This window comes from Phycodurus eques, chromosome 11 (genome assembly GCF_024500275.1).
Source record: "Phycodurus eques isolate BA_2022a chromosome 11, UOR_Pequ_1.1, whole genome shotgun sequence".
NCBI classification, from domain to species: Eukaryota; Metazoa; Chordata; class Actinopteri; order Syngnathiformes; family Syngnathidae; genus Phycodurus; species Phycodurus eques.
The window spans coordinates 2,430,228-2,454,790 of NC_084535.1; the positions used below are offsets into that span (position 1 = coordinate 2,430,228).

Genomic DNA, 24,563 nt, shown 5'->3' on the forward strand with positions numbered 1-24,563 from the left:
GGCCAATCAAAAAAGTTCCCTGCAAAAAGTTTGTTGAACGCAGCTCAATTAAAACGCAAACACTGTACAAAGAGATCCTTTTTTTTTTTTTTACATTCTTACAAAAACAATCATAAACAAATACCATTTGTTGGTCCTTATTCACCCCATCAAATAGCATTAAGATTGATGGCTACCATTTTAAATCAACTTTGACCTCAAAACAAATAAATCATGCAGTGGCATCAACAAAGTCCACCAGCATGCTGCTGCTACCAGTGACAAGAATCATATATATAATCATATATATATATATATATATATATATTTTTTTTTTTTTTTTTAAAGAAATGACATCATTACAAAGTCCTGTTAGTTTGTGTGTATGCAGCAACGTGACACAATTAGTTGAGGCTAACAGTCAATGTGACACAGACAGCATTGGAAACATTTCCCATCTCGCTTTATTTAAATAAGTTAAATGTCATGCAAAGGAAAAAAACAAAAAACAAAGTCATAATCATATTAATTTTAGCGCGCCGCTCCCGGACACGACAGATGCCTCCAATCGTGGTAAAATGTAAACCTCGAAAGTTATTCTACTGTCTCTAGTTGAAAACTTGCTGGAAGTGACGTGCATGTATTACATAACATATAAACAATGCAAATATGAATTTTAACTGAGCCCATAACATCTTTGTCATCTGACCTTTAAACAGAATCAAAACATGCTTCAACCAGTTCAAGGTCCGGTGTGGAGGAATTAGGGTGTCAGCAAATAAATGACTGTTAAGAAGCTAGGACGCTAGGAAGGAAGACAGGAAGGTAGGTAAGTAGGTAGGAAGGAAGGTACAGGTGCCTCGCAAGAAATTAGAATGAGAAAACGTCATCTGTAGTTCAATTCAAAAACTCGTATTACTGTATATAGCTTTACAACAGAGTGAGAATATTTTGGGATTTTTATTTGTTATCATTTGGATGATTTTAGCTTCTAGCTAATGAAAACCCACATTTCACCACCACCACCAAGAAATGTGAATGTTACATTAGTAACAGTCAAAAATATTTTAATATGGAAATGCGTGTGGAATTGGCCTTCCGGAAAGCATTTTCTTGTGTTGAATGTATCTATAATTCCCGAGTTTCATTTTTGGAATCGCAATAGTGAAATACAATGAACTCGCCGACAGTACGCGGACCCACGCAGACGTGCGCTTCGGCACCCGCCGATTCACCAATCTGCTGATTTTTGAAAAACGTTTTCCATTTTATTTCCATTTTTTTTTTTTTTGTAGCTTGGTAGGTAGGCAGATAATTAGGGAGACCGATAGGTAGATAGAAAGGATTGATAAATAGGTACAGTAGGTCTGCTGGTTGCTAGGTAGGTTAGTTGGTCAGTAGAGTAGGCTGGTAGGTTAGATAGTTGGTTGGCAGGTTGATGAGTAGGTTGGCAGATATGTAGATAGGCAGCAATGTAGAAAGGTTGGTTGTTCAGAGGGAAAAAAACAACATACATTAGGAAGGTAAGTAGTTTTGTAGCTAGGTTGGTTTGCAGTAGGCAGGCTGGTAAGTAGGTAGGGTACGTAGATAAGCTGATAGAAAGTATAGACAGATTGGTAGATAGGTGATTAAAATGGTACTTAACGAATCCTATTAAATGTTGAGGTACATCAAAGAGCATGCGTGATCCAAACAAACGATTAAAGTCTTCATTGCGCACAAATGAACCGAAACGGTAACAGTCGGTAACAGGACAGTCGCTCAGTCGTCCTCGGAGAGAATCTCGTTGGGGGTCGACGGTCGGGACTCGCTGTGCCCTCTGAACTCCGGCCTCCTGTCCTGCAGGAAGTCTCGAATCTCGCCGGGCAACAGCTCAAACTTCTCCTGAAACTCGGCCTCGATGGCGCCCTGCAGCTGAGCGGGAGCACCGGCGCAAATCCCGCAAGCAAAGTTACAACGCAACTGAAAACATTCACGAAGGACACTTGCGTCCAAATCTAAGAACCCTACTTCTGAAATGTAACCCCTAGAAGCCATTGTTTTTCTTCCCAATATTGGAGTATTTTCATGTCATACTGTATTTGTGTATTTTTTCCCAGTACAGTGGATGTGTACGTCTTATCTGATACTTACCTGTTTTGTCAACTTTTTTTTGCCCTCATATTTTTCTATTTTTAGATTTAAAAAAAAGATTCTGTTCTATTTGTACTGTATATTTTTTCAATGCATTTAATATTTTTGTATTTTTCTAAATATCAAATTATTTTCCAATCATTTTAATATTTTTTTCAATATTTTGTTTCCAACATTCTTGTATTTTTTAAATACTATATGATATTATCATATTACAGTGTATGTTATATTTATTTTCTAAAATGGGTGTATTTTTCAACTAATATTTGTGTATTTTTGCTCTCGTATTTGTCTTCAAACATTTTTCTTTTTTTCACGTGATATTTGTATTCTTTTGAGATATCGGTGTAGTTTTCAGCGAATACCTTTGCATTTTGTTCTGTACCTCATGTTTTGACTCTTGCAGCTTCCATGAACAAATCGCTGACATAAGATCATTTTGCTCACTACAATTATGATGTGAAACTTTCATACTGATCATTTTCCAGACCTGCGCGTCTGTCTTAGTATGGCTGATGAATTTTGGAAAATCACGCTTTTTAGGTGTGCGTGTGCTACCTTTGGCTTCTGCTCGTGTATCTCCTGCAGCAGATGATTGTGTTGCTCCAGCAGCTGCTCGTGACGCTTGGCCTGGGTCTCCTCCAGCTACGTCCCCACAAACATACATAACCTGACAATTTGCTAGCACAGAGAGATGTGTTTCTTCTTCCTGCGCTCACCCGTTTGATGTTCTGCACCACTTCGTTGACGTACGACTTGTTGATCTCCATCTTCTCTCTGGAACACACACAGGCAGAGCAGATGAAAGCTTTTCAAAGAAACGAACCAGGCGAGGAGCCGAATGCCGACGAACACATCACAGCAGAGCTCGATGATTGCCCGACTCGGCATTCATTCGCTGTCTGGCCTTATTTGAGCTGGAGATGTCCTACTCTTCTGCCAGATGTTTCTCTTTAGTCTTGGCCAAGTTGATTTTCTCGGTTCTCCTTCGGTCCATCTGCCTCTTCAGCTCCTTCTTCTCCCTGAGTCGGCGGCACAAATATCGCGTTAATAACTTCTGGTGGAATAATGAGTGTTAACCACAATGAAGAAGAAAGTTGAGTCAATGGACGGTTACCGGCTGTACCAAAATGCCACACACAAAAAATAACCCAACACAATCTAATGCGATCTAAATCAAGAGCTCATTAGGAGATGTTATTGTTACTTGCTGCAGATGTCTTTGAGTTTCTTCATCTGCGAGCTGTGATTCTCTTCTGCCAGGCTGCTAAGTCGCTCGTTCAGCTGAAGGGTGATAAAAGTGGACATTTTGAGGTTCGATACAAAAAGCAAGGCGAGAAAAAGAAGAACTTGGACAGGAGCACCACGCGCAGACCTCCAACAAGGCTTTCATTTTATTTTGAAACATTTTCACCCATTATAAATGACATTGGAGATTTTTACATTTGTGTACATTTTTACGCAATTATCAATGTGTGAATTGCGTGAATGGTACTGACCCATCGTTAAACAAAAAACTGTGAGTGCCAATGGTTGTTTGTTTCTATGTGCCCTGCGATTGGCTGGCGACCGGTGCAGGTTGTACCCCGCCTCTCGCCCGAAGATAGCTGGGATAGGCTCCGGCACGCCCGCGATCCGCCCACCTAGTCCTGTAGGTGGCGCTCATGCACATTCTAATGTGAACAAGTCTGCCATCTTGGCTCAAACTAAATCCCAAATTCCTGGATGCGTGTCAAAGTCAGCGCACCCGGGATATACACGGCCGAAGACAACGGAAGCTTCCTCGTCGGAGGTAACGTAGCGGACGTGGCCTCACCGTCTTGACGTGTTCCCTCTGCAGATACTTTTGGCTGTAGTACTGCTCCCGCCTGAGCGCCAGCAGCTGCTCGCGCTGCTCGTCTCGCAGCGCCCGCAGACGCTCGTCCGGCTCCTCGGACGACGAGCGCCTAAACGCGAACGCAGTTTAGCGAGCACCACGGCACGACCGAGCGAAGGGACAAAGGCGGCACCCGCACGCACCTGCTCTTGCTGCAGCGTCTGGCCGTCTTCTTGTACTTGTTGTTGATCTCTCGCAGGAGCTCCGAGGTCTTCTTCTGGTGCCTCCTCACCAGCTCCTTGAGCTCCTTGAACTGACGCCGCTGCTCCTTCTGGTACGATTTGGACTGCCGCAGCCAGGCCAGCGTGCACACGGGCACGTCTGCCGACGACACAATGCGACGTTTAGACCGAGGGCGGCCAACGTTTGGCCCGCCTTACACGTGACCGAATGCGTCTTGAGGCCGACATCGACGCATTGGAGGCCACTGGTTGGTGGGCGTCGTACGTACTGACCTATCAAAACGCTTAACACCAAATCTTCCGTCTTTGCTGCCGGTTTGGCCGCATCTAAAAGTAAACACGAGACAAATAACTCGAAGATGATCTCATCGTCAACTAAATACAACATGAAAGCTGTCACAAGCCCGATTTTGCTTCGCCCCTCAGTCCGAGTCGGCGGTTGGCAAAGCGCCTTTCTTTAAACCGGCCCACAGAGAATTTACATTTTCAGGAGTCCTGTCATAATTCCGAATGTAAGTTAATTAATAATAAGTCCTGTAATTGTTTGCATTCATTGAGCTGTTTTTAAAATGTTTTATTTGTCATTAATTTAGCTAATGAAAACTTTGGTTAATATAATTATTTAAAAAAAGAAAATACAACAATATTATAACGTATGATACACTTTTAATAATAGTAAGTATACATGGACATTTTTTTTTCTTTTGCTCAAACAACAGATTTATTATTTATAATTAAGTTTGTAAAAAATAATACAATTAAAAATGAGAATAACTTATTTTACAGTTAAACAAATTCACGTAGTTTACATCCACATTTTAACGTTTACTTTACTTCATCTATCTATTTTATTGAGCGTAAACAATAAATTGAAAAATCTATTGGTAAAACAAAACAAAACAATCAGATACAGTACATTTAACATTTTTTCCTTTGGTTAATTTTTTATACTTAAATGATGACATTTACAAAAAAAAGAATAATTTTATTCTCAAAATGAACTGTTTTATACATACATCGAATACATGTTGATTTCTTCAATGATTTGTTAATTATGTTTAAATAAATTATAAATAATACAATCAAAAATGAGAATTATTATTTTCAAATCAAATTTTCCATATACATTTAACATTACAAATGACCATTTGTCTATTTTCAAAATCAAATATGTTCCTTGAGCACAAAAGTCTGCACACCCCCGGCTTCGGTCGATGGCGGCGCTTCTACCTGTCGCAGCCGCTTGCTGATTGGCCGCAGAGGGTTTGGGTGCAGCGGCGACGGGAGCGTGGCCCGCGGGTCCGGGCGCCGGGCTCAGTCCGTTCTCCACCAACGCCGACCCTGGGATCGTTTTTGCGCTCGGCGCAGCTGTCGGCTTCGTCCTGGAACACCGAAAACAAGCACACACAATTTCCATCAAAGTCAAACATAATTAATATGACTCAGAAATCGTTTGGATGGATATTATATGGGAGCTACATTGGGTTTGGAGCCTTCCAGAAGCAATGTATAATGAATTCATATTTTACTCATATACAGTGGCTATAAAGAGCTTACATGCCCGTGTTCAAATGCCAATTTTGTTTTCATGCAGTAAGAAATTATGAACAGTTCAAAATAGGAATCAGTGCTAGATAAAAAATCCTTTTGAGGCTTCTGTTAGGAAGCAAAAAAAAAAAATCCTATGAAAAGCCTCCTTGAACCGCTAAACTTTGAGGTTAATCAGGCACTTCAAATGTTGGCATTTAACATGAGTTGAAATGTGCTTGTTTAATTCTGAACCCAGCCACAGCCCCCAGTTACAAGAGGGTGGGTGTGCACACATTTGCAACCACATCATCTCCAGTTGTTTATGTTCACTTGAAAAGATATCATTTGTTGATCGTTCGGGACCTCGGTGTGCGCGTCGTCGTCTCCGTCCCCCAGCGTCAGCGCGGCCAGCTGCTTGGAACGTTGCTCCAGCAGGTTGACGTATCGAATCGGGTTGGACAGGGCCTCGATCACGTCTAGACGGGGACACAAACACAACCTGGCAGGAGATGCGCGCCGAGCGGCTGCCTAAGGCTTACGTCTCAAAGGAGAAACCAACAAAATAAGAATCTCTTCAAACAATTAAACGTATCAGTGGAGACGCTACGGCTTTTTTCACAAATTTTAAACAAGTACTAACATGTCTTTGTTTTGTCCGGTTTTTGTATGTCTGAGTTTGCGACGATTTGGGCTCGTGTGTACCTGCAAAAGTGTCTGGGACGTAGTCTTTGACTTCGATGGAGACGAATACGGCGGGCAGAATAAGAGACTGGTTCTTCTCGTTCCTCAGGCCGATGTAACGATACCCTTGAAAGCACACGTGCATCGAGTCAAAGCAGAAGGGTCTCCTCGAGATCTTCAAGTCAGAGCAGACGGAGAAGAAATGCTGATACCGGGTCGTACGGCAGACACCGGAATGATGCGATGGCCGATGAACTTCCCTCCTTCCTCAAAGGCGGCGATTCTCAGCGAGGCCAGGGTGGGGAGAATCACCTGGCGGACGGATCGGGGAGGACTTTAAATCGGGCCAAGTCTGAACCCGACTCATCCCTTCTTATCAAACGTCAGCAAATGGCAGATTGTCAGATTATCCTGACCGGTGTTATCTCGCGACATAGACATTGTGACTCGTCATAAACCGGAAAAATAAAACCTCAAATTCAGCTCCCGGAGCCTGTACGACTTAGCAACATGGCATTTGGTAAGCTTGTCTATCATGAGTACAAAGACCCACAAAAAAAAGTCTCAAGAAGCCATGCTGGAAAAACAGAGGACGTCTGCCATTTTGACTATATTCAGCGGCCCTTCCAAAACGAACTGGTCCGAGACACATACTGTCTTTCTCTTAGCAACATGGAATTTGGGAGGCTTGTCTATCATGAGCAGACCCACAAAAAAAGTCTTGTAAAGCCATGCCCAGAGAGACACTGGAAGTCTGCCATTTTCATCCATCCATCCATTTTCTGAGCCGCTTCTCCTCACTCGGGTCGCGGACGTGCTGGAGCCTATCCCAGCTGTCATCGGGCAGGAGGCGGGGGACACCCTGAACTGGTTGCCAGCCAATCGCAGGGCACATAGAGTCTGCCATTTTACTTTGGATATTAAAAAAAAAAATGGTTGCATGTAAGATGCTACAGAAAGCTAGGACCCGTTTGCCACCTTCTTAAAGACGACGGGTTCCTCATCCCAAACCGGGTTGACGGCGTTGTTGTTCTGCGAGGTTTTGGTCTTCAGAGCTTTCCTCCTGGTGTCAGCAGGAAGGCCAAACATCTCCACTTCCACGTAGACGCCCACCCTGCGCTCGGTGAGGAACTGGCCCGAGATCACCTGGAACGCACCGAGTGATCAGAAGGTGACGCGACTCCACGTCTCAAAGAAAGTCAAGAAGATGGAGTTTCCTCTTGGCGGACCTTGACGGAGAGGGTGTTGGCTACGACACCGTCCACCGTGTTCTCCGTGAAAGGGTCAAAGTGTTTGTCCGGCCGCCGCATGAACTCGGGCTTGAGCCTGTAACCGCTGCGACCGTTGTACTCGAACATGAAGAGGTTCAACTGCATGGACAGATCTGCAACAAACAATTCCCCGTTGGCCGTAGACCGGTCATAATTTATCGGAAAAAAAATTCAGCCCTAAAGCCCGTTTGCCCTTTTGATCATTTCAAGGGGTCCTTCCAAACAAACTGGTTGGTCCTAGACATTTTTGACAATTCAGCCCCCTGAAGGCAGTATCACTTTGTAACGTGAAATTTTGTACACGTCAATCATGAGCAGATGCACAAAAAAAAGTCTCAAGAAGCCATGTCACAAAAGACAGGAAGTCTGCCATTTAGATCATTTCCAAGGGTCTTTCTAAAACAAACTGGTCCTAGACATATTGGAAAATTCAGCCCCTGAAGGCAGTTTCATTTAGCAACACGAAATTTGGGAGACATGTCTATTCACGAGTGGATGTACAAAAACGTCGCAAGAAGCCATGCCGGAAAAGACACAGCAAGTCTACTAGTTTGGTGGGAAGCAGCCATTTTGGGGGCATTTTGGCCACTTCAAAGAAAAACTCATAATAAAGCAGGAAAAGAGCAAAAAAAAAAAAAAAAAAAGTGGGGGGGGGGGAAATACTGGACTCCTAACCTATGGTTTGATAATTGAGAGCCACCAGTTGACAGCCGGCGTTCCAGAAAAGCTGCGGCATGAAGTTGGACGAGTCCACTCTGGTTCCTTTGGGATAGATCCGACTCAGCTGGGATTTATTATATCTGGTTAATGCCGGGTTAAGAAATATTACGTTTTCGAACCGCAACAATCGCATCCTGGTTCCTTCGATGGGTGCTTGGTCTAATAAGCGCCAATACAAAAACTGCGTTTACCGAGATACTGTACTGTATCATAGCGACACCTGTTCCTAATATTCGGACCCTCTCTTGCAGATAAATGAGCGGAAAGAACAGCTCTCGAACGGTGTCCGTGGATATTTAGCAGACTTTTTAACACAGCGCTTATATTGTTCAGGTGTACCTAATGTTATGGCCTGGCACTACGCTTACACATTCGCACGACACATCAAACGCATGCGAGCGGCACAAGTTCTAAGCGAACGCTCGTTTTCAAAAGGCAGCCGGGATGTGCGCGGTCGCCCGTGGCAACCGTCGCTAAGGATACTCCACAAACTCCACCGGCGACTTGGTGAGGTGCTCCAGAGCTTTGGTCTCCACAAATGACGACATGTGGTAACAGCGGGCCGCCTCTACGCACACGCACGCACAGACACGCGCACACGCGCACACACGCACACACACACACGCTTGAGCACGTTTCCCCTCGTCAGGCGAGCATAGTGAACATCCGCCTGTTTCCCGGTCGGCTTTGGGCGTTCTTACTCTTGGAGGCTTCGAAGGAGTTGAACTTGGTGGGCTGCACGTAGTTGACCAGAGTGGACATCTCCTCCGTGGCCACGGCCTCGCGCGCCGCCGAGCCCTAAAATGACGATTGAATGAGTTTTTGGTGTTATGAGCCGTCGCTTGGTCGATTTTTTTTTGCTTTGTGTTGAGCGGCAAAAATGTTGTTACAGGTGAATCAGATAATATCGCTTAGGGTATCGTATTCAGATTTTTTTATCGTTACAGGACAGAACGTGTGTGTTTTCAGAGGCTATTTTTCAACAAAAAAATCTTTATTGTTCTTAAAAGTTGACCTCCACTGCTTTATACAACCAGTTTATTCTTCACTTTTTCTTTCATTATGTTTTGTTTTTTTAAACACAATACAGTGCTATTTTCTTTAAAATGAAAAACATTAACATACATGCAAAAAAAAATTTTTTTCAGGGGCTGGAACAGATGAACGGCCTTTCAATTGATTTCAATGGGGACATAATTGAAAGTAAATTGAGTCCGAGTTGGGTCACGGAATGAATTCAACTTGTAAGGCAATGGTGACGTGCAATACCAAGTACGTGACGTCACGACTGACCTTTTTGCCGTCATCGTCGTCGTCATCGTCGTCTTCCTCACTCTCTGCCTCCATCTCTGCTGGGAATACGAGAAGTTACTTCCTTTGTGCAACATTTGGATTTTCATTCAATCACGTGTCAAATTGTAGTTTTTATATGGTCTCGGATAAAAACTTGTTAATCCACAAGAACGCTCTCGTGAGAGCATTTTTACGAGCTGTTTTTTATTCACAAACTCCAATCGTGTCTATTTAGGATGCAGCACTGAGTAGTCACTTCATTAGGTACACCTGCACACTGCCATGCAATGTTTCCCAAACTTTATATTTTACGTCTGAAAAATCTCATGGCACACCACCAAACAAAAATATTACAATTATTTTATATTATATTATATTTAATTAAAAAAAAAAAAAAAATCTCATCTCCGAATGAAATGTTCCATCTGTCCGTTTTAAAAATCCATTTGAGATCCAGGTTTTCTCCGAGCACTCCGGTAGATGAATTGAAAACTCTAAATTGCCCGTAGGTGTGAATGTGAGTGCGAATCCTTGTTTGTTTCCATGTGCCCTGCGATTGGAAGGCGACCGGTTCAGGGTGTGTACCCCGCCTCTTGCCCAGAGTCAGCTGGGATTGGCTCCGGCACCCCCCCGCAACCCTTGTGGAAGATGAATGAATGAATGAATTTGAGATCCAAAGTTTCCCCACTACTTGACCAACGTACGAAAGTAAAGTACTAGTCAAGTACAGCCTTTACTAGTACTTGCTTTCTCCCTCCTTCCGCTTTGCGTGTTGTTGACGTAACACGTGGACCTTACGCGAGCCCCTCCTCGCACCTGTGGTGTTGTTGCTAGGCGACACGGGCTCGGGGTCCTGATTGGCCGGCTGCTCCGTCAGCCTCTTGACGTCGCCGCCGCCGCCGCCGGAGGCTTTGTGAGATTTCTTGTTCTTGATCAAGATTTTGCCCATCAGCTCCTGAGGACTGGGCAGCGGCGTGCCCGACTCCAGCTGTCATAAAATGAGGATGAAGCCATTACCGCAAAGGCTTTTTTCCACTTGTCTTTGCGTGCGCGAGCTCTTACCGGGTATTTGTCCAATGGGTCAATCAGTAACGCTTCCCCAAAGATGGATCGACAATATTCCGCCATTTTTGCCTGCTGCTTCAAACTGATAGAAGGATGTTTTGTTTGTGTATCAGGAGACAGGGATACGAATTCATTCAATTAGGACAGGAAAAAAAAAAACGGTTTAGTCATTTTGTTATCAAAGTAACTCACGAGTCAACGTGATTCTCAAAAGACAAGATGACCGGGAAAGGCGACGTCTTGAAGGCGCACTCGGCAATGGCCTCAATTACTTCCTGGGTGGGGGGGGGGGGGGGGGGGGGGGGAAACAGATCATAAATAAATGTATTAGAATGATTAATAGACAGTGACAGTCACAAAATATTATGTCATTAAACAAAATATGGAAAGTTAGGAAATGGGCAAAGGCAAGTGTGGAAAAACAATTTGTCAATCATTTCCGAGCCAAACGACAAAAAAATAACATATTTATTTCAAGTAATTCATAGACATGACGGCAACTAAAACATCATAAAGATGGAAAATAAGGGCTATGTTTTCTCATTTTTAAAATACAGAAATGAGAAACCAAAACCAAAAACAAACCAGAAAGAAATGGCTGTTTTTTTTAAATTTATATTTCTTAATCACTTCCTAGCGAAAAAGTACCAAAACTAACTCATTCTATTAATTATTACACATGATTGTAACTATAATACAAGAACAATTGAAAAATATTTTGTTTCATTTTAGAGAAATGTAAGAAATGGGTAAAAGCAAGAAGTATTTATTTTTGTAATCATTTACTAGCAAAATGAAGATGCAAAAATAATTATATTAATTATAATAACGTGACAATATCCAAATATAATAAAAAATGGAAACAAATATTTCTCGTTAAAATACGGAATTTTGAGAAATGTGTAAAAGTAAATATAAATGTAAAGAATTGTCAATCACCTACTGTAAGAAAGCAAACTAACACAAGAATTACAATCATTAATAGAAATGTGACAGTAACTAAAATATAGTAAAAATTGAAAAAAAGATGGGCTCTATTTTTGTTCAACTGTAACTAAATTTGATTAAAAACTGAGGAAACAAGGACGGCTATTTTCAAGCGACAAAAAACATCGTGCGTGCTTTCCTTGAATTTCTCCTTTCATTTCCTGTGCGTGCGTGTGCGTGCGTGCGCGCGCGCGTTGACCTTGAAGGAGATCTCCGAGGTCATGGTGAAGCCGTGCGTGATGACGGGCTCCTCCTCGGCCGTGCGACCTTTCCACACGTCCAGCTCCACGCAGCGACAGCCGGCCAGCAGCACCTGCCGGTACATCTCCACCGACGAGCTGCCCGCCAGCTGGCCCGCTGGAAACGCATCCGAGCTGTCAAACTCAAGGCCCGGGGGCCGCATCCCGCCCGCTGCATCATTTGATGCGCCCCGCGAAAGCAAAGCCCGTGCATCGACTTCATGTTTCTCTGCAGATTGTCTTCGCTTTGAAATGTTTTTTAATGGTAAGATATTGCAAGCATTTTGTTTGACAAATATTCCTTTTCAAATATATTGAATTGACCAGTTTTTAATGGCTTCTGATTTTGTTGTTTAGATGTAACAATATGAGGCGATCACACATTTATAACGGCCCTCCGAGGGAAACCAAAACTACGATGTGGCCCGTGACAAAAAATGGGTTTGACACCATAGTGCATGATAATACTGTAGCTCATAAAAATGTTGTAAAAATAAATGTTAAAAATCCCGTTGCAGCGATTCGCGAGTCGGGAATGAGCTGAATGATTCCGAACGCAGCGAGCGCTTTAAGAATCATCGAGCTCATTCCCGCGTGTGTGCGTACCTGTCAGGTAGGTGTTGTGCGAGGAGTTGACGAAATAGTGCGACAGCGGGAAGCTCATGTCCTCGGACTGGTCCAGTTTGTCCGGGGGGATGACGCCGTTGTCGTCGCTCGACAGATAACTGGAGAAGGCCTGCGCCGAGATCACGCCTGAGCGACGCGCGCGCACAAGGACACACGGAGGTCAATACAAACATTGGACAGAAGCAGCGTCCTACCATCCACTCGCTCATCCATCCATCCATCCATCCGCCAGTCAATCATCAGTTCATCCAGCATTCCGTCAGCCATCCTTCCACCGTTATCATTGCTTCTATTTCCCCCCCCCCCCCCATCTGTTCATCGTCTGTCCGTCATCCGTTCCGAAATAGGTTCCACCTGAAAACCCGAAAAGCCCATCGATACTTCCATCGCACATTATTGATCCTGTCATCATTATACATTTATTTATATGATGAATTCTTCTTCTTCCATCTGTTCATCAATCTTATTGTCCATATGTCATCATCAGCTCATCCATCCATCCTCCTCTACTCATCATCCTTGCAATATTTTTTTCTATCCATCTTTCCATTTGCCATCTGTTCTTCCATAGCGGTGCATTACCAGGTCATCCATTTGTCCATCTGTACGTGCATCGCACCATTATTGATCCTTTTGCCGTCATCCGTTCACTCATTCATTCATCCGTCTCAAAATCCACCCATCCGCCACTCATCTTTCCATCAGCCGTCCACACTCGTGGCCATTATCCACCCATCCATTTTTCTATTTGCCATCAGTTCATCTATCTGTCCCTCCATCAAACCATTTTTGAGTCGTTCTCTATCATCAATCTATTCAATCTATTCATCCATCCATTTTCAGCTCCACCCATCCACCACCACTCATCTTTCCATCCACACTTCCGATCATCCGACGCGTGTGTGTTTTTTGCGGTCACCCTGCTCCAGCAGCGTCTTGTCGCTCTGGTGCCTCTCGAAGAGCATCTGGGTCTGAGCGGGTCTGAGAGGCGGGTACAGGATCTCGTTGAGTCTGGGGTCCCTCTGCTTGTTGTTGATGAAATCTGTCATCTGATCCACCGACACCGTCCCGCCATCGCCTCCCCTACGGGGGGGGGGGGGGGGGGGGGGGGTTCAATCTCACCATGTCTACAAACTGCTCTCCTTCTTTTTCTTGCTCAGGTCACGCTCTTGTTGCTAGGCAGAATTTGCGGAGTTCAGTTATCAATCAAACATGATAGAAAATAGATGGGTGGATCATCCATTCACCTGCTCATCAACTACCCAAATATGTATCCATCATGGATGACGATATTATACTGTTACGTAACTATAAAAACTGAAAATAATTCAAAGCCCAATTGACTTTTAAAATGTGTCCAGAAAGAATTCACAGCGCTTTCCTTCTTCCTCATTTTATTCGGTAGCAGCCTAATTCCAAATTGGCTTGAATTCATTTTTTCTTGAAATTCTACACACAACACATTATGAGAAATTATGACATATGGGATTTTGCAGTTTTTGATTTTTAGTAATAATAATAAAAAAAAAAACAAATTCCATCTTGCCATTATGGGATGTTGTGTGTAGAACATTGAGGGGAAAATGAATTTAATCCATTTTGCAATAAGGCTGAAGGGTGTAACATCAGATAATATGGAAATCAGTGAAGCGCAGTGAATACTTTCTGCATACAGGCTATACACATGGGATTTCTCCGTTTTTATTTTTAAAGAATTGGCTTTTCCGAAAAGTGCTTCACTTTCAGAATTTCGAGGGAAAAAAAACAACAACAAAACTCACTGAAGTTTAAAGATGTTGGCGAGCTCCGGACGAGGGCAAAGGTGCTCCAGGAAGCTCTTGTACACCTCCAGAGTGAAATCCTCCAGTTTGATGCCGTCACCCTGTCGAGTGGCGCAAGGACAACGTCAAACGCGCAATCAATATTTTCCAGCTCAACTGTCCCTTCCGTGCTGTGTGAGTCGCCGCGCGACAACGCCGTCAGATGAATCCCGTTTGCGTTATTCTGCTCAGTTAGAATGTGCCAGCAGCTTGTGGAAAGGCAAAAAATAAATACAACAAGTAAGTCAAGAAATCAATTAAGTGAGTAAGCAAGGAAGTAAATATTCCTTTTTGTTATGAATCTTTGGTTAAAAAGAATCAAACATAACCAGAATACATCTGGTAAATGGAATTAATGTCACACTTTTTTGTAGGGTTACAAAATAATTGTTATAATATTTTCTATTGTATCTAGGAGAACAAAGAAATGATACAACGAACATTTTAATCAATTACGATTTTTCACGACATTTTATGAACTGCAATGCAGTTAAATTTGCAAACTATGCCGTCGTGCCTGTGCGGGCTGATTTTGCGTGCCCAATCACCAAAATGAATTCTTTTTCATATTTAGTATATGTATTATCATGAAAAAAAACAAATCAACTTTTACCTAAAGGAATACATTTTGCAGACGTAAACATTTCTTGACACCATTTCTTTTCTCGGTGTATGATGTAATCTTTTTTATTATTTTTTTGAACACGATCCTCACCAAAATGTATTGAACATTTTTAGCCATAAAACATTCTGACGTTACTTTGAATGAACGTGACACGTTTTACAATCCAAAAGCAGAAACACGATTTGACCGACCCGTCCGTAAGGAAGTCGGCAGTTCTCCAGCGCGTTCTCCACTCGCTTCCTGTCTGACGAAAACAAGCGAACAATACTGGAAAAAAAGAAGGAAAAAAAATCCCATGACATTTGCCAGACATCGCAGAATCGCTTCAAATTCTGTAAACGTCCCAACAAGTCCTGGAATGGACTCGAGTCGAGTCCTGGTCTGGATGGATGACAGGGAACACTTGGCCACCGACCATTTCCGAATGACTTTCGAGAAACGTCGCCCGTCTGAACAAGAAGCCGAATTGAAATTCTGCCTTTCGGCACAAACTGTCCCAAACGCCAACAAGACTTTACCTCTGAAGCCACAAAATTTGCAAGTCCAATGAAAACCAGTGATTGTAGCGAGGGAACGACAGCGGTGCCTTGAGATACGAGTGACCCAACTCGATTTTTTTTCCAGCTGAAGTTGACTGTCGAGCTAAACATAAAACACTTCAATGTTGTGTCGTTAAAACAACCCGAGCTTTGCCTTAAAGTCCACTAGCTCAATGCTAACACACAATGGGTAACGGTATAGATGGGCTAATGAATAGCATCTATGTGGCGGCGTTATAACGCTTCAGAAAGACAGACAATACAACAATACTCACAGGCATACATTCTTTATCCTCTGCAAAGAACGACTAATATAACTGCTGTCTTCGTGTGCAGGAGTACGTATATCTGTATGGAAGTCTTATACTGCCCTCAGGTGGCTAAAGCGGCACACACCAGAAGGAGCAGCACAATGTCCATTGAATTGAAGCAAAAAGTCCCAGTTGAATTCTTTACATTCTGTTTATTTATGTCATTAATGTATGTTTTCATAATGTACAATATTACTATTATAGTACTATTTAGCTCATTCAAAAAAAAAAAAAATGGAAATGTTGTTCTTTGGAAAGGCTGCAATGGATGAATGTCATTTCCATTCATTTCAATGGGGAAAGAGGATTTGAGATAAGAGCGCTCTGTGTTACGAGCATGGTCACAGTACAATTGAAGCTCAAATCTCAAGGCACCACCGCATTTAGTTCTGGCATAATTTACACCAGGGCCAAAAAGACACTGCTAAGGGAGCACTACCCATTTCTGAGGTCAAGGGAACTTTGTGGGGTGCTGAACTTCCCGGTGCCTTTGTTACACCTCTGCGAGCCAAGCCTACGACCTCCGAACACCGCAAACTGTTACCCCCAATTTTGCACTGGTCAAAGTCCCGGTTTGAACAGGCGGCGCGAAAGCGGCCTGCCGACAACATCCGTGTTCCTTCGTCCCGGCGTCACGTGCGCCGACGCCGGCCGATTAGCAGGTCAGCGCTGAATTAAGCACCTTGACGGATCCTGTCCCTGTTTTTGCTTTCCCAAGTGCACGCGGAATTGAGTTTATTTTGGGAAGCGGGGGGACGGGAACGAGCAAAGTTATGAAATTTGCGCATGTCTCCGCAGATGGGCCACGAGACAGACAGACGATTCCGCAGGTAGGAAACGAGCCGTACTCACTTCTTGACGGGGATTCGGCCCTCGGCGTTGGGCTGGAGAGTCAACTTCACATACCTGCCGCAAAACAAACAAACAAAAAACAGTTGAACTTCATTTTGATGTGCAATTTCGTCAGTCTGACAGGATAGATATTTGGAGACTTTTTACACCAATCAGTTACACACCCGCTGTCACAGAATGAATCAATGGAAAATAGGTAATTGTGTCAACAACATTTCAAGATAAAAATGATGAGGTAATGAAAAGGTAAAGGAGGAAAGACAAAAAAAAAAAAAGAAAGGGACTAAAGCGGAAAATGAGGAATAAAATCAACAGAAGAGGGAAAAAATTGAATTTGAAAAGGAAAAATGTTTGGGTTTAAAAAAAAAAAAAAAAAAGAGTCAAAAATACAGACAAAAAATAACAAAAAAATGAAAAGAATGTTTACCCGTAAATGAAAACATTGAAAAGGAAAAAGGGGGAGGAAATGAGGAAAAACAAAAGAATCTAGAAATTCTAAAAATGAGAAAAAAAGCGGAATATAAAAGGACTGTCAAAGTAAAGTATATTGAAAAATAGAAAAGGGAAGAAAAAAATAAGAAACTGCAAAAAGAAGAATAAAAAAACCCGATACAATTCTGATTATAATTATACAACTGTAACAAATGGAATAAAAAAATAAAATAAATAAAAAACACTCAAGACCGTTTTAAGGTTTCACCGCATGGCAAATCAACACATTTTGGATGGTTCCTATCATCGATAGTATGTAAAAGAAGTTGACTCACGCTTTTAGGAGACTGTGGTCTCTGTTGAGGTTGTGGCTCAGCAGGTTGGACGACAGACAAAAGAGCTCCTCACACCACACCTACATGTACCCGAAGCATCAACGTCATCGTCATTTGTACGACCGTCGTCGTCATCGTCATCGTCCTCCACGGCCTACCTTGGCTTCGTCCTCCTGCGACGCGATGAAGATGATCTGGTTGACGTTGACGATGTCCGAGGCCGTCACCACGGTGACCATGCGGTTCTCCAGCCGGCCCACCAGGTTGCCCACGTCCAGCAGCTCCCGCAGTTTGGCCTCCTGTCGTCCAATTGGACAATTGTCCAATGTCACAATTGTTTTCTGGTACAAAAAAGCTGTTGACGCTAATTGCAGCTTGCAGGTACAGTAGATATATATATATACATATATATATATATATATATATATATATATATATATATTAAAAGTCTACACACCCTTATTCAAAGTTCAAGTTTGTGATACTGTGTATATATATATATATATATATATATATATATATATATATAAAACAATGGAAGCAGTATTAATACCTTCTGTATAACCAGGAAGTATTCACAGCGCTTCACTTTTTAGAATTTTCAGAGAGAAAAAAAAAAGGAATACATTTTGGAAGGTTTTAACATAAAAGAAAACAACACAGTATGTACATACTGTGTTGTCTGCTTTGGGAATAAACAAAGATCACTTCAGCATACAAATGATTGCCGAGCTTTTTTTTTTTTTTTTTTTTTTTTTTGCATGTAGAAGCAGCGAGATTGCGTTTCTAAGGAGACGCACGGCAAGACGGCATGTTTGCAAAAGGAGGTGAAGAAGGTGAAGAGGAGGCGGAGAGAAGGTGAAGAGAGGGCGGCGGGTACCTTGGCCGTTTTGGTGCTTCTGGCCGTCCAGACATCTTTAACGTGGGTTAAATCTAACAACTCTGTCTCCTGAAATATGTAAATACACACACACACACACACACACACACGATTAATCCTGTTTCCTGCAGAGGTGCTAAGCTGTGTGTGTGTGTTGACAATCAATGCTAAAAGCCACACACTGAGCATGTTCAGGGTGTGCACATGTGCTCACTTCCTATTTATGCAAGGCATGCGTATACTATTATCTGTTTTATGTCTGAATCTTGTTTAAATGGAATTCAAATAATGATTGCAGCATCAATTGCATACAACGGAAAGACAATAGACTGACTCAAACCTTGATACTTTGGACTCAAAAGTGTTTTCTTAAGTGTACAATGAGTAGAAATGAAAGTTCATATTTGAATAAACTGTACTACAGTCTGTATTATCCATGGACTTCATTTATATCGTGTCAATAAGTCTGTGCGTCTAAAATAAAATGAATAATACTAATATCCTATAACGAGTGCGTGTGTTCGTCTGTGCTTGAGCACCTTGTTCTGGTCGGTCCAGTAGAGGTAAAGTCCATGAGGATCCACGTAGAGAGTCACAGGAGTTACAGTGGAAAGATCCTGGCGAGGAACATGTCGAACGTCAAAGGAAAATCCATGACAGATCCTTGGGATACCCGCGAACTAATTTGAGCTCAAATCTGTTCAGTATTTTTCAATTGATTTTAATTATAAATTAATATGAATCATCCTTTACGTCACCAACACCAGCATTACAATATTTTATTTTAAGAACACACACACACAACAAAAAAAGGGAAAAAAAATCTATGGTTTAAGAAGCGTAAATGAGAGAAAAAATGTCCACGCCCATGAAAAGAAGTCTATATGGTTTAAGGAAATAAGAAAGTATCGAGGATAGATCCTTGTAGTATCCCAGAAGTAATATGAGACATCTTCATCCATATCATCAACACAAGGGTTCATCTTTTTAGAACATACACAAAATAAAAAGACATGAGATCTATATTGTGAGAAGACTAAATGAGCTCAGAACAGCTTTATATTTTTAATTGATTAAAAATGTCCCAAAATTAAACATGAGACATCTTAAAGGATAAAATAAAGATACAAATTCAGGCTATTTTCATTGACCTCATTAACCCGAGTCCATTTTCAGACTCCATATAACTTGAGAAAAAGACTAAATTAGATCCAAACAGAGAATACAGCTCTGTTTGGATCTAATTTAAATAATACAAAAAACTATAAAATTAAGAAATAAACACTAGAAATCTTCATTTAGATAGAAAAATGAATAAACGTAGATAAAAAATAGTTTCTAGAAGAGCAAGTAAAATTCAAACAGAGCTCTAGATAGATAACTACTAGTACTTTATCAATTAAAAAAAATGTTAATTTTGGAACACCTAAAATAAATATGATGAAAAATTATTTTCTGAGTAAACGATTCACACATTATACCAAACCTTGCTGTTTCTGAATTCATTGAACATCCTGCTATAAAGTCATCAGTTTAATTCCTTTACCGAATGAAAGCAGCTCGACTCATTCCGAGCGTCTTTACACGCCGAGGACTGAAACGTAGAACTACAAGCGGTGAGGATGGCCAACTAGATCCCTGTCAAGTGTCGCCATGGCAACTCTTTTAAAACACCAAGCCCAGAAAAAAAAAAGCTCATCTGAAAAAAAAGAAAAAAAAAAGAAAAACACGTGCGCACACACACACACACACACACTGTCACACACATTCATTGTCAAATATCATGTGTGTCACATTATGCATCACTTCTGTTAAGGAAGGGGCAGCCATGCCAGTTACCATAGCAACCGCATCACCGCACATTCTCATCGTGAGGGCACTATAACATACCAATAGACACGCGTGCGTACAAGTACAAACACACACACATCTTGCTGTCATGCAAACAAGTGCTTTGAGCCACAAAATGGTCAATAAAGAAATCTTTTTATCATAAATCGTGCTTTGAATCCGCGGTGACTCCCAACCACTGTGCCACGGGAAATGATCCTATTTCACTTAATTGGGCCGAAAAAGTTTATTTATTGACGACAAATGTATCTTTGTTCATCTATCTATGCCAGTGACCCATAGTGATGGGAAGAATTTTTTTATGTTCTTCCACTAGATGGCAGAAAGTTCAATTAACCTGTGTGTCCACCTGTTGCCACTCCGACGGCAGAATAACAGCAGTGTTCCACGAAACTAAACCGTGCTGTATTTTTTTTTCAATTATTAAAAAAATCAGAGCCGCAAATTTCATACATACCAAGTACAGAAATAATTGAATGAAAAAAATTCCTTAAAATACATTTGAGTTTCTGAGATGAGCTTAAAACACGCCAAAAAATACATGCAAAATAAATCAAAATAAAGATAAAATAAAAACGTTTCTGAGAAGAGTAAATGAGCTCAAAATGGCGCTGTATTTTTTTGCTTGTAAAAAAAAAAAAAAAAAAAAATGCTAACAATTAAGCAGGAGACATTTTGATTTACATGACTACATTTTTAGAACACATTTAGAACATAATAGGACCTAATATGTGGTCTCTGAGAAGAACATTGAGTGTGAACCTGCTGCATTTTTCAATTAATAAAAAATTAATTAAGAAATACATACGACATTTTCATGTATATTTACATATTCAATCTGAAAAATACATTTTAAAAACTAGAAATAAAATCAATTAAAAAAAACAGGCTGAGAGTTCACAATGTTTAAGACAATTAGTGAGTCAAATATAACGAGCTCATCAATATTTCAGTCTACATTTTTGTGACATTTTTGTATTGTTGGAGGGCCGTGAAATGTTCTTCAAGTCCAATTTGTGTCTCGGCTCAATAAATGTCGTGGTAAACATCGCTCTTAAGATGCGCGCGTTTCATAATTGAATCTCTAACGTTAGCGCAAAAAAGGTTAGGAAACAGTGCTCTCGACAAACGCTACCTGTGTTTTCTCATTGCATTTCTCATGCAAAATATGGAGACAAGGAAACCTTTTTCCAGTTGTTGCACTTTTGCATCTGTCTTACCTCGTCCCATTTGATGAAGTTGCTCCCGTTCCTCAGGGCGCGGGAGACGGCGGGCGGCTGGAGTTTTAAGGCGTGGACCCCCGGCTGGGCGCCGGCCATGGCTTCACACGCACGTGCGCCCCCCGGTTCGGGTCCCCCAAGTCCAGCGCGGCGCCCTCCAGACTCTGGTCCGAGCTGTCAAACTGGCGTCAACAGGCGGAGGTGGGCGGCTGCGGCATCCTCCTCCTCCTCCTCAGCATCTTCATCTTCTTGTGGTGCTGCTGGTGCTACTATCTGTCGTCCGCCCCCGCCCCGCCGTGCTGCATGAGACAGACTGAAGCAGATGCCTTTGTGGGAGACAGCGACACACGTGCGCATGTGTGTGTGTGCGCGCGCTCAGCCTCCACAAATTGACTCATGGACGACATGCGCAAAGCAGCTTCCCACTGATGGGGGAGGGATGAGAGGGAAGAAAGGGATGAGGAGGAGGAGGAGAGGAAAAGGGAAAGAGGGGAAGATGAGTGGTGGAGCGGAGGCGGAATGCAAAAGTGGGGGTGGGGGGGGGGGGGGGGGGCAGAAGGTTTTGGTCAAATGAGGCCAGCAGGAGGAAGTGCTGGTTGACTTTTTGATGGTTGGTCAACAGGTGGGATCCTGTCCAACGCTTCACTACTTTGGGTTATTAGTCTTACTTCTTTAGGATATACATACAATAAATGGAGAGGGGAAAAAAACAACAACAACAAAAAAATCAAGTTCATGAGAAGAGTAAATGAGCTCAAAGATGCGTTGATATTTTTCTATTTAAAAAAAAAAGCAAATAAAATTCAGAGATAAATACAAGAACTCTTCATTTTTTAATTTTTTTTTTTTTAAAAATGGATAAAAATCAAGTTTGTCATGACAGCAAACAAGCTCAAATTTGCGTTGTACTTTCCGATGAAATAAAACACCTACATGTAAGAAGTAAATAAACGGCGTTTTCATTTACAACTATAAAGTGAAGAAAAAATATATAATTTTCTATCCTAGACTTGTTTTTTTCATTTTTAAAACATACATAAAATAAATGCAAAAAACGTAATGAGCCCAGATCCATCCATCCCATCCATTTTATTTACCGCTTATCCACACTAGGGTTGCGGGTTGCTGGAGCCTATCCCAGCTATCTTCGGGCGAGAGGCGGGGTACACCCTGAACTGGATGCCAGCCAATCGCAGGGCACATATAAACAAACAACCATTTGCACACACAGTCACACCTACGGGCAATTTAGAGACTCAATTAACCTAGCATGCATGTTTTTGGGATGTGGGAGGAAACCGGAGTGCCCGGAGAAAACCCACGCAGGCACGGGGAGAACATGCAAACTCCACACAGGCGGGGCCGGGGATCGAACCCCGGTCCTCGGAAATGTGAGGCAGACGCTCTAAGCAGTCTGATTTATATATATATATTTTTTGAAATTCAAATAAGGCCAGGAGGAGGACGTAGCGCTTGACCTTTTGATGTTTGGGTCAATCAACAAGTGGAACGCTGCCAAAAGCTTGTTTGCGTGAAAATCTTTTCATCAGACACCAAACTTGTCTTACTCCACACACACACACAATCCTTTTATGTTTTGTTTTTTTTCTGCCCTAAACAATTGTTACTATCCAAGCGGGTTACTTAAAAAAAAAAAAATCCCTGCTTGTTGCCGTGGTAACACAGCTCCGAAAGGCCTGACATGAGTTACTTGGTGGACGAGGAGCTTCAACTTTTCTAGCTGCGGAAAGTGCTTCACTTGCTATTACGGAGAAAGTGACTTTTGAATGTGTTGCATACAAATGCGCACGCATCACGCGTCAAATTAAACAACCAAGTCAATCTTTTGTTAGCTGAATAGTTAAAAAAAAAAAAAGGGGTCTGTGAATTAGCCCTGATGAATTTTCCTTAATTCAAATTAATTATGTTTCACCCTTGTATGACAATTAAGAATACTGAAAAATGAGATGTGCGAGGCACATCTGCAATGCGAATCACGTTCGCATGACCTAATAACTTAACCTCATGAAACTTAACGTAACGAAACGTAAAAAACATTTTACACTTAAGAATGTTAAAACTTTCTTTAAAATATTGCCTGAACAGTTACTAAAGGTTATTTGCTAAGGGGTAAAATAAATGTGACTTGCGAGGTTCCACTGTACGACAACAGTTCAGTGGCTCCTTGACTTAACGAGCGCCCCGACTTGCGAGTTTTTCGTTGCTCGGCCGATTCTTTTGCCTTGACTTGTGAGCGATGACGTGAGTTACGAATAAACTTTAGACTCAGTGGGGGGGGGGGGGGAGAGCAATTAAGTTCTTGTGCTTTCTCTACACGGCGTAAACATCATTTGCTCTGTGCACTATATTTTCCACTATACTGTATTAATTTTTTCCCCCTGTAAATTACCCACGAGCATTGCTTCCAAGAAAGTGAAACATGTAAGTAAGTGATCGTGATATTAAGGAACCCTGAAAAGTGTGCGCAGTGCCTGCTGATCTCTCGCTGATTAGGTAAGCTCTCCTCAGTCCTCGCGGCTGCAAGTGTCCATTTAAAGGGACGCGTAACCCAAACAATTGCAGCATTTGTTTTGGTTGGCTGGAAGAGATGAATGACATTTAGATTCATTTCAATGGGGAAAGCAAAATATTCTGAAGCATGACGTCAATATGCTTATAACAAAATGTGAGTCTTGTGAATATAGAGGCTAGGAAAAAAAAAAAAGATTAAAAACATCCGGCTGGCATTGAATTTCTCTGTTTGCCAACCCGACTGATTATTAGTCAAAGCGAGTGGGCGAGGCCGAGGAGATTTAAGATGGCAAAGCGCGGTGCGGGCGTCAAGGAGAAGCAGAAAAGAATGACAAGGCGTCTGCTAAGAAATGCAAACAAGCAAGCAAAGTGGCAGCCGCACGCCGTCCAGCAAATATGACAACACGCTGATGGAGAGAAAAAAAATCAAAGACGAGAGAGGAGGAGGACAGAAAGAGGGGAGGGCAGGTTTGTTTTGGCCCAATAAAATTAAATGTCCTCCGTCTGAACGGAGACAGGAAGATGAATTGTCGTCGGCGTAACTGAAGCAATTGGGGCTCCTTCTGTGCAATGTGGCGTATAA

General features: G+C 42.0%; 1 protein-coding gene across 1 annotated transcript; it reads right to left on the reverse strand.

Moving 5' to 3' along the window:
* Window positions 1-425: 425 nt before the first annotated feature.
* LOC133409831 (1-phosphatidylinositol 4,5-bisphosphate phosphodiesterase beta-1-like) lies at window positions 426-21,725 on the reverse strand. Its single transcript, XM_061690350.1, is given in 33 exon segments — window positions 426-1,893; window positions 2,671-2,757; window positions 2,832-2,889; window positions 3,045-3,134; window positions 3,320-3,396; window positions 3,929-4,058; window positions 4,132-4,309; window positions 4,444-4,497; window positions 5,401-5,509; window positions 5,511-5,552; window positions 6,064-6,176; window positions 6,403-6,507; window positions 6,594-6,693; window positions 7,360-7,527; window positions 7,611-7,765; window positions 8,328-8,452; window positions 8,856-8,940; window positions 9,074-9,170; window positions 9,666-9,721; window positions 10,482-10,653; window positions 10,728-10,812; window positions 10,923-11,005; window positions 11,917-12,074; window positions 12,563-12,709; window positions 13,503-13,666; window positions 14,365-14,465; window positions 15,220-15,295; window positions 16,731-16,784; window positions 17,498-17,577; window positions 17,656-17,796; window positions 18,378-18,446; window positions 18,917-18,994; window positions 21,449-21,725. Coding segments are annotated over 33 exon segments (3,489 nt in total). The 5' UTR covers window positions 21,548-21,725; the 3' UTR covers window positions 426-1,740.
* Window positions 21,726-24,563: the final 2,838 nt, after the last annotated feature.